This window comes from Typopeltis vanoorti, chromosome 15 (genome assembly GCF_054136105.1).
Source record: "Typopeltis vanoorti isolate ZY-2024b chromosome 15, IOZ_Tvanoo_1.0, whole genome shotgun sequence".
NCBI lineage: Eukaryota > Metazoa > Arthropoda > Arachnida > Uropygi > Thelyphonidae > Typopeltis > Typopeltis vanoorti.
The window spans coordinates 96073285-96087944 of NC_143563.1; the positions used below are offsets into that span (position 1 = coordinate 96073285).

At 31.5% G+C, this 14660-nt stretch overlaps 1 protein-coding gene across 1 annotated transcript in view; it reads left to right on the forward strand.

Moving 5' to 3' along the window:
- The first annotated feature begins 4572 nt into the window (after window positions 1-4572).
- The window catches only part of LOC150099003 (homeobox protein abdominal-A homolog), a 101006-nt gene continuing 90918 nt past the window's right edge, over window positions 4573-14660 (forward strand). Inside the window, exon 1 of the mRNA XM_090404903.1 lies at window positions 4573-4658. Coding sequence (XP_090261029.1) covers window positions 4634-4658 — 25 coding nt within the window. The 5' untranslated portion in view covers window positions 4573-4633. The remainder of the gene's footprint in view (window positions 4659-14660) is intronic.

The window sequence follows — 14660 nt, forward strand, 5'->3', positions numbered from 1 at the left end:
GCATGTGCACTGCATGGGAAAGTTTGAAAAATTGGACAGGCTAAAAGCCTGAAAATGTTTTCTACATATTTCAATGAACTCAGAATTACAAAACAGTTACAAAATTATCCTTTACAAAACATTTAAAGTGTGGTACAGATCCTACTCTAGAGACCAAACGTAGAATTTTTTTTTTCATGAGACGATTTATTGATGGCCTGAAGTAGCTTGACTACTGTAGTCTCAAACTAGATGGCCACATTCGTCTACTACCAAAAGGTAGATGAATGTAAAACATCCATTTCCACAGGGTGAACTCGAACCCATAGCCTGTTGGTTGGTGAGATTAATCCTGTCCCAATATTATTTTTCGTAATTTCATCACAATATTAATTACTGAAGCGAGTCCAAGCTACTAGAACTATTTTTTTTTTTAATTTTCAACATAAAACAAACAATATTTTTTAAGTTTCATTATACGAGAAATATTTTACGATCCTGATTAAGGAGATATTAAGTTTAACTGAACATGTGTATGCAAATGAACGGTTTTTATTTTTAATTTTATATCGTACACTAACTAACGTATAACTCTATAGCAATTTGTACAGCCGAGTGAATTGCCTGTCCCTATCCAACCCACTGGCTATGGTTCGAATCCATTGTAGTATGATGTTTACCAACGTGTTTAGATGGTACACAATTGTCGTCTACAAGTGTGGGACACCATCCTTCTTATTGAAAACCAGCAGAAAAAATGAAACAGTTCATTTTTGGTCTCCAGGATGGTTCCTTGTTTATTAATCTTTAGCCGTCCATAATCATGTTCTTTTATGTAGAATGATCTTATTTTTGTTTTAATCAAAATGGGGGATATTATGAATCCATACATATTTTATACCCAAATATATAAGGAACATTTAAAAAAAAGGCTTAAAATTTACAAGAGGGCTTTGAGAAGATAACCATTTGCATCGGAGTACCATGGAAATAAGTACTCTGGTAAATTTTCGAATTGTTAAAAATTTATTTCCATATTTTTCTATAAAATATATTTGCATCCATAATATTCTCCACGTTATTCTATTATATAAAATATTCTTTGCTTATCTACAAATTGAAGCCTTTCAATAAACTTCAGCAACTTATTTTTTTATGTATTGAATTTAAATTCATTTTTTCCACTCTATTTATCACTTAACACACTTTTTTTTCCCTTTTAGATTATATCAATAATGCTGATAAGTTTTTATCGTGCTGAGAATATGAGGATTACTTTGATTACGTGGAATAAAAATGTTTTATCACTACGAAGTACTCCAATGTCAGTTCATGTAAGTACAGAATGATTTTGGAACAAAATTTGTTTAAATATAGTGAGTTTTGGGTAATTTTTATTAATGTTAATAACAAAGATCGACTTGAGCAATCATGATAGCGTGTAATGAATTCATTTAAGGCCATGTTGTATTGGTAAAACGAAGAGCTCCACTTTATATATTCTGTTCAATTTAGTGACTCTATGTGAAGCAAATAGTTGAGCAAAACGTGTTTTAATTAGGACAGTAATTTAATAGCTCCTGTAAAGGTTGCTTACCTGCGAGTCTCCCCAGCTTTAAGATGCAAAAGGGGAAAAAGGTCCATTACCTGTATTTGTTTATAAGCAAATCTTTACATATATTCACAAGATAAATTTTCTGTTTCTTATTTCCCATTTCTTATTAAATGGGAGGTGTAAGGAATTGAAGAATCCGTAGCTGTTCTACAAAATTCAGGAGAGAAAAAATATTGAACATTACTCAAGGATGAATTTATATTTAAATTTTTCATAAATCTCTTCAATTAATTATACTCGTGATCAATAATTTATTATGCTAAGCTAAAAAATTAACTTGAAAATAATTTTATGTAATTCATTTAATAAATTATAATCAAATCTAAATATCAAATTTTAAATCGAAAAATTTCAAAAGTGAACCTGTCAGCTACCACTCAATCTGGACTCTATTCCAACCGCTGTATATTAGGACTTGGATTAAATTCAGCGCTGTTGATCTATGAATTAGAAAACAATTGAAATTAATTTCAAATTTGAATTATACCTAAATTTAAAAAAAAATGCATATTCAACACCTTAGATGCAAATTTGGTATAAATTAGTAATACGGGGATGCATTTTGATTTTATGAGAACCTTTCGTTCCTCTTTAGAAGAATTCAGTTAATTATGTAAAATATCAAAATAGAATTATTTAAAATATAATTTCTAATGAAACTATTGCCTGGAATTTTAGACGGAAAAATTTCTGTTTGCAGTCGTGAAGCTTTTGAATCCACTAAAATATTTTGCAAAAGCTCCTGGCCATTATTTCTCTTTTTTTTTTTTTTTTTTCATTAGAAGCGATAGGTCTACCAACCTATTCTTTTGATAATACATTATAATTAGGAATGTGCTCCATTGCGTTCCTAATACTGCATTAACGTCAGCTACGTACTACATTTTAGCGTAAATTGGATATTCGTTTTAATTAGTTTCTATGAGCTTAATGGTTCATAATTAGTAGTTAAGCTACTTATGGGAGTCTGATAGTACTTATTCGGTTTCATAAAAATATGATTTACTCAAAATATCTTTGGCGTTAATTAGTCAGCTGCTTTTATATGTAGGTATATAGAGTAAGCGGTAATGATTAAAAGCCGATTAAAATTACTTGAGATCAAAGATTCTTTAAGTCATAAAGGAGTCTCGGTTACATGCATTAAAATTAATTTTCTGGATTTGTAGAAATCGTAATTTTCCTCAAATTTTCCTATTCCTGAAACTAGAAATAACAAAAGAAATTATGAATTATTTTAAATGCCATTTTTTCGTGATTATATATTTTCTATTATTTCTCTACTATTTTCTAAACATATTTATAGAACTTGTGCATGTAAAAATCAATGTAAAGAATAATCTGAAACCGATGCTTAATTATTTTACATTCTCAACATAACTTTTACATCTTTCAAAATGTTGACTTAGATTCTTTATATGTGACGTCATATTAAAATTTCTTTATATGTCTATCCCTCCCCACTTCAGGTTAATGTTAAGTTAAAAACGAATTTTTAGTGATTAGAACTCCTAATCATATAATATTTTACTCTTTTATTTCCCTCACAGATATTGGCGATTTTTCTTTACTTGTTTTTAATTTTCTTGGAATAATTTTGGTTGCTCTATGACAAATTGCATTCCGAATAGCTAAATCTCCACTGACATTGTAATTTTTCCTTTATGGAATTTAAATTACTTCAGCTACATGTAATATTCTTAAGATAAATATGTAAACTCTCCAGCTTCATTTGACACGGTAAAAAATTGAGATTATTGCTACGTAAAATTAAATCATGGCGAAAAAACATTCAAAAACAGGCATATAATGAAAAATGGATTAAATTATAATAAATGCAAAAGAAATTAAACTGTGTAAAATCCATTAGATAGAAATAATAAGACGCTTGTACATATCCATGGAAGGAACGTTCAAGTTTCGTGAACGCTTCTCAATCATTCTTTAAATTTCAAGTTATAATTTTTTTATTTAGGTGTTATTATATAATATTATTTTTATAATAAATAAAGTAAAATTTTTCAATATCTAAAATATATTCAAATTATTTATTTAAGTTAATAAATATACAATACAATTTATACATTTTAAGGAATATTGACTATTTCTCGGCCTATGAAGTGGTAAATGGAAGCATAAGTGGTTATTCCGAAACAGAGAAATGGGGAAAACTGGCAAAAATATAACGTATTTCATATTTTTGTTTTACTTGGGAGTTAGTTCAAAACGAATAGTTTGCTGAATAACATAAGTGATACAAAGTAGTCGTTGTGATTGAAACCTTCTCAAAATATTTAAGGTCAAAGAAGAGACAGCAACAAGATATTATCCAACTGGGTGGTCATTAGTTCCCGATCTTTTCACACCTTTCATGACGTCTGCAAGTAACTGGGTCCATCTTGAGGCAGTCTTAAGATGACTGAGGACCGGCATAAACGTCCCAGGAAGCGGCATCACAAAGCCTGCTTTATATCTTCAGCATGACATACATCCCTGTGATGCTCTTCCCCACCATACATATGTGGAGAGATAAGGGTTAATAAAAACTTTACTGCCACTTGTCTATGTCGACGCCTGTGTCGTTGACCATTCCCCCAGCCCTGATAACTGTGATCATCTGCTTTACAGAATGGGTTGCAAACGGCAAACTTCTGTTGCAATGTGCTCTATGATCCTTGGGTGGTCCGGAGGTCGCTTCTTATCTGCGTCTCATGTGTTGTAACCTCGGGTTCCGTATTACGTCCTACAACTTCTGTTTATATCCAGCTGGTGGCTAATATTTGTAATAGGGATGACACATCTTAAAGCTTCAGGGACAGTGGCATATCTCGTCAGGGTGAACAATAGATGTAACGATCTCAAATGAAATTATAAAAGAAACAATATTTCCATTACGTTTTCCATTTTGTGTATTTATCGTATAATCAAAATCAGCTGCGTATACTTTGATTGACTGATCTTAATTCAAATGTAACTGGTGAATATTCAGTAGCAACCATCAGCGACATCTTTTGACAGATATTTGTACCAAATCTTCTGATGCATCCAAACCATTCAATTGAAGGTAATTTAAACTACATTTGACGCTTTATAAATATATTCCTTTTAACAAAAGTTGAACTAGATAAATATCATCTTCATGTATATCTATCAAATTCTAAATTAAATTCTTCGTGTATATATTCTACCAAATTCAAGAAACCATGTTAATGCGTTTAATTATCGTTAATACCAAACTTAAAAAATTATCGACCACACCCGCTTATTAATTTTTATTATGATTTCAAATGATAGGTGCCCAAGATTTATTATCAATATTTATTAAAAGTATGCAAAATTTTTATTTTTTTAAAATTTTTAAATATAAAATTTCATTTGCAATATTTTTCTTTAAAAATAGTAACATAAGAATTTACCTTTCTTTAAGAATGGTCCCTGTCACATTGGTCAGCAATATAAATTTATTATAAATTTAATATATTTTAATAAAATAAGGGGTATTTGGTTTGGGATCCTTTAGCCCGCACCCAAAAATTAGATTAATTTTATCATAATATTGTCAGTGTTTTGAAGAATGAATACTTAATAATTCAAAATATGATGGTTGGTTAGATATGGTCAAAACAATTAAGGTCATAAGGAAAGTATTTCATGTGTTCTTTGGCTAGTTTGTCTAGCCAAAGAACACTTCTGTATGAAGATCGTTTAGCTCACATTCAGTTGAAAACCTTTATAGATTCCACTATCCTAGATGAGATTCTAAATCAATTCATTCCAAATTTAATGGTTGTAGTTACTGCCAAATGCGGAGATGCTCAGAATTCATCGAAGAACTGTTGCCAAATTAACGTGGGAATACTAGCATTTTTCAAATTTCATTAACAGATTTCTATATTTCTTTCAAACGCTTTGAATGCAATTTTATGTAATAAATGTTTTATTATTTACTACTTTAAATTAACAGCGAACTGTAAAAATACACCCGCCCAAACAATCTTATATTTAAACTCACTTGCACAAAATTAGTGTTCATTAATTTTGCATATTAATTGTTAAATTTAATTTATAGTGATTTAATATAAAATCTGATTCAAATTTATTTTAAAAAAATAATGTGAAAAGAATTCTCTCTTTTCTTATAATATCTTAGATTTGATCTCACAGACGTGTAAAAATCTAGTTCAAAAAGCAGAATCGATTTCATTAAAAATGACTAAAGAAATATGTTTAAATTAATATAATTAATTTAAGAGAGAATAATATTTTACCCGCTATGATACCCCCCCCTCGCACACACACCTACAGAAAAAAGCTCACGTATTCCAGATACAACAGCAAATAAGTTTTCTTACTGTTACGACGATGTTTGGCGAACGAACCATTTGTTTGTAACCACGTATTTTATTTATTTTAAGATCCACGAGGCTGCCAACTGTTCCATTTAGATCACACCCTGAATAATCTCTTGCTTTTGTAGAACTTGGAATTCTGGCAACGAACTTATTAGGATGTATGGCATGTTTCGTTATGCAATCAAGCAACCCGAGATGTTCTTAATTTATCTACACATGATTAACAACCCCTCATTAAATAGTTTGACTGTTGATTTATAGTTTTTTCAGTGGATAAGGAGTTTTTAATGGTTTTGTACTCGAGTCTAGAACTTACATATCAATGATTGTGGAAGTCCAGTTTTGTAAATAATCTACACCACCGTCGTAATTTTTATTGTAAAGTGGAGAAAGAAAATAATAAAATCCTTCAAAAATAAATCAGTTTTACTTGTCAAAGCAAAAGCTTGCTTTCAATGCGAAATAAGATACCATTAACAGTGCGTGTTCGGTTAAAATTTACCATGGCAAAATTCGAATAACATACTTATATTATGTGTATATGCATGGTTCTATTCATATATTATTCCACGAGAAATTTAGGATTTATGCTGCGAAGTGATTCATAGACGTCCTTTATGTCTCTAGTCTATGAATTTTTACACGTCTGTGAGATCATTCTATAATTGTGAAAATTGCGTTTGACTCTTATGCAAACCCAGTATGGTTTGCATAAGAGTCAAATGCAATTTTGATCATGCATAAGAGTCATGCCAATTTATAGTTGAATATTCCGGTAGACTATAGTTTCTCTAAATCTTTATGTCGTGTTCATAGAGGATTTAAAACGGTGTAGCATTCCATTAATTTATAACCAGCAATATTATTATTATTATATTATACTGTAAGCGACTCCGTAGCTCAGTTGGTATAGACGAAGCCCTTTGCTCGAAAAGACCTGGGTTCGATTCCTGTCCATGTCGTGAGAAACATTTATTTGGTCTCTTTCGACTAAACGTGAGTTAGCCGGTCTCATACAGAAGTAGTGGGTTTTTTTTTTTTCACCCGGAAACTCTGGTTTTTCGTTCCTCAAGACAGACAAACCGACCAGTAGAACACTCGCAATTTACAAACAAGAATACTTAGAGGCACAGGAGTAACTACCTTATCCTCATATTACGGTTAGGAAATCCAAGGATACTTGGAAGGCTATGGGGTCTCAAGTGACTGTTAAAGCCACTGATGGATGGATGGACGGTGGGATATACTGTAAAGGCAGAATACCATCATTTATAAACTGATCTGATGCAAAGTATTAGAAGTATTCTGAGGAATTAGGGATCGACACCTGATGTTCTAGGTAGAACGCGAATTGATGGTTGGAATATTAGAAACCTGATCTCAAGGGGGAATGCAAAGAAAAAATAAATGTGTTACAGATTTTAAAATAAGATGAGAAAGCGCATAGATTACTGATGGGACTACTTCTGCCCACCTATATAATAATAAATCGACCAACCAAGTATAATTATCACATCTTTCATTATTTGTGTATATAATAATAAACCGATAAACTTATACTGTATCAAGTATAATTACCACACGCCTTTCGTTATGTCTATATACGCTTCAAGCTTATTTAGTGTAAATGGGTCAATTTTTTAAGCGGTAGATTAGTTTCATCATCCGATGTGAGAGCAACGATCCGCTTATTGGAGGTTTGAAGTGGCTGCCATGTCACTAGGCAAAATAAATAATAATAATAAAAAAATCTATAGATTTACAATCTTTCGTGGGTGAGAAACATAAAAAATCTATATAAATTTTTTTTAAAATTTTTGATTTAGAGCAAGGATCACTTCCTCTATTGTTTTCTCTCCATTCAGTACGAATATTTTCTGCATCACTATTTCTTTTGTATTGTCTCTCTCTCTCTCTCTCTCTCTCTCTCTCTCTCTCTCTCTCTCTCTCTCTCTCTCTCTTTAAAATCAGGCTTAGTTTCATAAATCTGAGGTCTTTATTCCTGAATGTCATATTTATCTGAAGACCGTTTGTATAGATAACATATTTACACAAACATTTATAGGATTTATTCAGACACAAGGTCGTTTCTTATTACACACGACTTTATTAGCTATTAGGTTGCATAATTAAAATAAAATGCTAGAAGAATTAAACTAATTATATATCTATTCACATGATACATTCATCTAGAGAGGAAGTTGGGATAATATGGTACACCATTTTGTGTGTAAAATGATATTCTGTATTACTCAAAGTTCCTCTACTTAAACACACTTACGAAAGAGAAAAGATATACATAGTTTCAATATTATAATGTTTCTGTGGTAGTTTATTATTATAAAATTTTCAACACAAGAATACAAGGTTTATTAGGACCAACGAAATAAAACCATTGAGTCAAAATGTACTTAATTAACAAAAAATAAAAAGGCATTAATTTGATGGGTTAAAACTAATTCTTTAAATTCCTTTTCTAGAAATCACTGACTAAATCTTCTTAAAAATTGATAATTAAAAATTATAAAGTTAAAGGGTCGAGGGATTGCAGGTGATGAAATAGATTAGCCAATATTCAAAACTCTCTTTTTCTCGCCAAGTATTAAAAAATTGCCTGTTCCAGTTTCATTGGAACAGGCAATTTTTTTATCATATAATTAGTATACTTTATTTTTCCTTTCTTCGGGTGTATATTTATCCACTTCTTTTAGTAATCGATAATATTCAACCTAATGTATGCATCTTTTATTGCTCCTAAAAATGCAATTTCTGTTGTATGTATACTTCTAAAAAGAACTGGGCGATGGACTGAGTCCTTGACTCTTTATCTCGTCATCTGAATAAAGAGAATCTGAGTGGATGGGGTGTTATTGAGCTAAAAGCTCTAGTCATAGCTGAGTAACGGCACTGGCCGAGCCTCAGTTAAAGCTTCGTTGGCTACAGCATTGCCATCCGCTACCCTGGAAGATCACCAAACCAATATATGTTGTATGTATAGTCCTTATAAGGGGAAGCTACCGTGAGATGCGGTGATTAATGCCCTTGGAGGGTAATGGATGGCAATACTGTAGCCAATGAAGTTCTAACTGAATTAGAACTAAATCGAACACGGTCGATTTAGTGCACACCTTTTGTTGTTGCATGTCTATTTCCTTTTCAATATTTCATATTTTTGAATCATATAATACAGTTATGGGTGTAACTTTACTTGAAACTTTATAAAATTTTATCTCAGCTTCTGTTTATTTTTCTTAATTGATTCAGTATTCTTTTAATTGTTCCATACTTTTAATTAATTAATGTTTCTTTTAGATATATTATTATACAACGTAAATTAATTCAATTGTGCCACTTGTTCTATTACTTTATCTTCCACGAGTATTTTTGATCAAATAATACGATATTTCCCTTTAAATGCCGTAATGTTTATTTTCATTTGTGAATTTTTAGATTACGTTGTTGGAATATTTTATTTAATTATTATACTGATTTTTAAGATCATCTTCATTATAATGTAACATGAGCTAATCCTTGGCATACAACAGTTCTCCTGAAATTGATACCTTCTTTGATTTCGTTTCTCGTATTTTTAAAAATGGAAGAAAGAGATTGAAGTACAAACTACATCCCTGTCTTACATCTGGATTAATTTCAGTATCTTCCGTTAGTGTATTACCTACTTTTAATTTTATTTTTCTATCTACATTTGTATCTTTATCGCAACCATAATTGTTAATTTTTTTTTTTTTTAAAAAAGGAAAAAAATGAACACGATCTCATTAATTTTCATTGATGAAAAGGGATGTTAAATGTTAATCTGCTGGATACATTTGGTTGCAATTTATAATTGGATACAATTCGGTTTGCCTTCATTTCTACAGCAATGGCTGCTGACATTGTATCAATAAAAACAAAGCAGTTGTATGATTCGTTGCTATGCTACTGAAATTCCTGGCAGTTCTTTCTCTTTCTTTTCTCCCCTCCCCCCTTTTCTTTCCTTCTTTGTTGAAATGACTAAAATCGATTGTCATTTTCTCAGCCAAAATCGATACATTAGTTGTGGTATTTGGGACCTATAACGGCTCACCACCGCTATGAATGCTGGGTAATAACTACGTTGGCTTTGAAGACAACCATTTCTGCACCTACGAAGAATGCTACCCAATTAGTATTTGCTACCAGAAGCTGGCAATAAACACATAAAGGCATAAAAACTAGCAGTAAACACAATGGGCTTCTATGCTCACCACTCCCACTCTGATCACGTGTCTTGTGCTCTCTCTCAATGAGACAGTTATAAAATCCATTTCCCTTCCTCTTTTGATTTATCAGCAATGATTTTTACAAGGTGGTTGATGCCGCTTCAAGAGAATGGAATTCTTGGTGTCAATCAAATGACGTATCGGAGTGGTGATCTGTCATTGGTGGCTCCCAAAATACCGCGAATGCCAATGCTTATGCCTTTTCTTTGTACAATTAAAGGTCATTTCCTTACATGGTCATACGTCTCTGTATAAATTGATTTCGCAAAAAATGTTTATTATTAAAGTACCTTTCTACTTTAATCATAAACAATTATGAAAACACATCCTTATATCCTTATAAGGACTGGCTTTAAGGGGCGAAGCAAGAATGCTTTTCATCTTCCCCGTTATCTGTAGAGGACAGTGTAGGGTTAAGGTGTTATTCAGCTATTAAAGCTCTGATCATGGCAGGAGGGTAACAGCAACAGCCGAGCCTCAGTTAAAACTTCATTGGCTACAGCATTGCCATCCATTACCCTCCAAGAGTATATGTATGGCTCTTGAAAACACATTAACTTATAATGTTAAATTAATATACATTGTCGATTTAGGAAAAAATATGGTCTTAGTTGTCTTTTCTTTATTTTTCTTAAATAATGTCTAAAAGGTTTAAATTCTAAAAAAATATCGTAAGAAGATTTTATAGAATTTTGAAGTTCTAGAAGATCATCTATGAAGAACATGTTATTAGATGTTTATTTACATGCAAACGTACACATTGAAACAGCCATAAAATGTTTTAAAGATTTTTTGATAAACATTGTCATCACATCACTTCTGCATTTTATCCTGTTTTTGAGAGAAACACATCCGCATACTGACAATAATCCAGACTGGTTTATTTTTAAACTAATTCTTTCTTCTTTTTTTTTTTACCGCATACACACATGGAAGGAGCGTAAAGAGGAATTATGGGGAAGGAATGTATGCAGAAATAAAAATGGCAACCTTGCACTTGATGGATTTTTATCATTGCATTGATGTGATAATACTAGTTGATAGTAAATTAATAACACAAAATATCATCACAAAACACAGAGCTTTTGTCTATATTTCCAATAAGTTATTAAAATATGTGCAACAGTTACAAAATGATGTTCTTCCTATTTATACATTCTTTCTATTTCCATCCTTAGAATAATTTTCAGGCATATAATTTTCCTCAAAATTATAAATCATCTCGTTCAGTAGATATCCACGTCGAAGTCGTTCAGTAGATATCCACGATGACCTTTGATTGCTAAGACTGAGTTTGAATCGCGTCTAGGACACACAGAACCTTTATAAGACCAGATATTTATCAAATCTGGTCTTATGCAGAGGTGACAGGGCTTTTTCCTTCTTTTGACTGCATACAAGAATACATGCACTGTTCAGACATGACACAACTGGATTCACAGTCTGAATTACTTCGGTTGTAATTCAAGACAGCAACACTGTAGTTTCTTCTTTGTTAGTTCCATCCACCAAATTTCTACACTTCTATTTTTGCTTTATATTATGTTAGTTCTATTTTGCAGCTGATTACAACAACAACAAAAAACTCTCTACGTGTGGTTAATGTAAATTATTAAGCAGATATATTCAAAGAAATGCTTGCCATTCATATATCTATTTTCTAGTTGTTATAGAATTGCAGGAAATTATGAATATAATCTATGATCTTTGTACATCAAAGAACATCCAATGCGAACTACCATATTAGCCGTGTCATTCTTATTTATATTTTTAACGAGATCCATTTCTTTGTTCCAAGCTCCGTATTGAAACGTAGAACAAGAAAAATATTTTTGATTCTTGTGATGAATTTTTACAAGCGGCATTGACCAAAGTAACACTGACCAAACAGCCTATTTTGGTAGTTTTAAAGATTCAAATAAATAATCTCCAGGTTAGTAACATCCTAAGTTATACTACAGAAGCTCGTATTATATTGATGAAAAGCATGTAAAAAACTTCGGTTGAATCTTTAAGCAATACTGTACTGACACACACACACACACACACACCCTCAGCGACCAATATTTAAAGTTACTCTTAAAGAATGCGTAATTTAAATATTTAATATAATTTAATCTTGCTCAGTTTAATCAGTTTATAAGCATTTAATTATATATTATTTACTAACCGTTAATAAAAAAACGGGGGTTCAGGAATTCATGTTTCATTAATTTTCCCGTTACAAACGGATTAGGGCCGTTAAAGAGTCTCTCTCTCTCTCTCTCTCCCTCCCTCCCTCCCTCCTGAGAATCATGAATTTGTCATTTCCTGGCTGCAGATCGATTATTATTTGAAATAGTCAACAGCTATTTCTTATCTACAAAGAGTTATCAATGGCTTAAGAAAGGAATGTAAGATGATGGCAGAATAATAATTTTATAGCTCTTTGGTTGCACTGCTAAATTTAATAAAGCAATACAAATAGTAATTTCAACAAAATCGGCATGTAGAATACATGTATTTCGCAGTTTTCAATAGTCATAAGGCTAATCACTTTATCTTAAGTTTTAAGTCAATGATTTTTGAACAGTCATGAGCCTTAGAGGTTTGGTTTATTTACAGGCCTTTAAGGCTCATGACCGCTTAGATTTCTTTGAAGTGCTTCCAGTTACTTTTTTTCGTATGTGCTGTTTTTCTCTTTGCATGATGAGCAACATATGTTGATAATCTGAGAACCAGATTATACCAGAAATCGATGATCCTATTATCTGTCCGTCAGAGCACTTTTGTTTTCTTAATTGGATCGACGATTTCTCGTATAATCTATATTTTCTTACTTTATAAAAGAAAGGAATTTGACTGTGGTGGCGTGCTGATGAAATGAAGTTGCACATTATACAAGTTCGATCATGAGAGAGTTCTACAGGATAAGTCTTGTATGAATTAAAGTTTCTTTGGGAAAGAATTATTACTAAGTCTTCTCTTTTTGGTAGTCCTAACGGATAGTATATTCATTTGTTTTTCTGTGAAATTTATTAATTTTGACCTCAGAATGACTCGAAAAAGATGCCTCTGAATGCACTTATATAATTTCTCTCTCTTTCTCTTAGAGAGACATTTGTCAAATACTACAGTCAGAAAACACTAGCACGCTCTTCTTCCTCGAGTCATACAAAGGGGAGATAGAGAGAAAGAAAGAAGTGTTTTAACAGTATTTTCAAATGTCAGTCATGCTCAATTGAGAAAACTTCATATACAAGGTCAAGCACGTTTGCCTTCAAACAAAAGCTCAGTGTCTTACGACAGGATTCCAACATGCGTATCTGCAAATTGTCACTTCTGTGGCTTCCCGGAAACTTTTTTGCCACATCTAATAATATAGTTCTTAGAAATAGCACAGCTATGTAAGGCCTTCAAACCTTCGCAATCTTGACTCAGAGTGACTGATGACTTATGGTTATATTTTTTCCATCAGAAGAATTGCTTGTAGTCATGATTAATACATCTCGACTATGTTTCTTCAACAGTTTTATATTGAAATAAATGGAAAACAATTGTCACTTTGAAAGGATGGCAAGTATTTTTATTATAGTTTCCTACATTTAATACTCCCTTAGTGGAAATAATCATTAGATTTTCAAATATCCTTAATAATGAAATTTTGACACTCAGTAGGTTAGTTTATATAATTTCATTATATGAATAAAGAAAGAGTGTCTAGAGAATAAATATATTGCAAGCTGTATAACTAGCGATTAACTCCCAACGATGATCATAAAGAATTATAATATGATTCGCAAGGAATGTTATCTTTCTTGGGCTAAATTTTAATTACTACATCCTCTAAAATATTGTTTATACAAAGAGCTCTACGAAGTTCGTTTCGATGTTACAACAGACGAAGAATACTTAGTTTTAAGATGAATAATGGTGAATCCCAGAATGATTTAAAAAGCAAAAGCTCCACTCAACGCTCCATAAATTTAAATATAATTATGTAGTTAGGTTTAAGAATTCATGGAACCTTCAATGCTTTAGTTTCAGATGTGACCACAGGGTGGCAGCAGTAGGGTTACTGCTGCTTATTTGCATATCGTCTACGTGTATAAATATCTGTCAAATTAAAAACGGTGAATTATTTTATCGATGTGAAACTAATACGGGAATAGAGGGATGGACATTATTTGTTGTGTTTCATCAGTTACATAGCACACAGAGGTAACATAATTGACAAAAATGTATCGGTCATTAACTATTAGTTTACTGTCATTTTCAATCTGCTAATTGATACCATTTAATAAACAAAGATTCATATTATTATTGTGTTAGATTAATGAACAGCTTTTAATTGACAAAGCTTAACACTCTTTGTTCACAAGGTTGACTAATTGACTGTTTTTTTTTCCTTCAAAATCAGAAAAGAAACAATAGGTCGTTTATGATTTTTTTAAGCAAATAGTTTTTGAATAT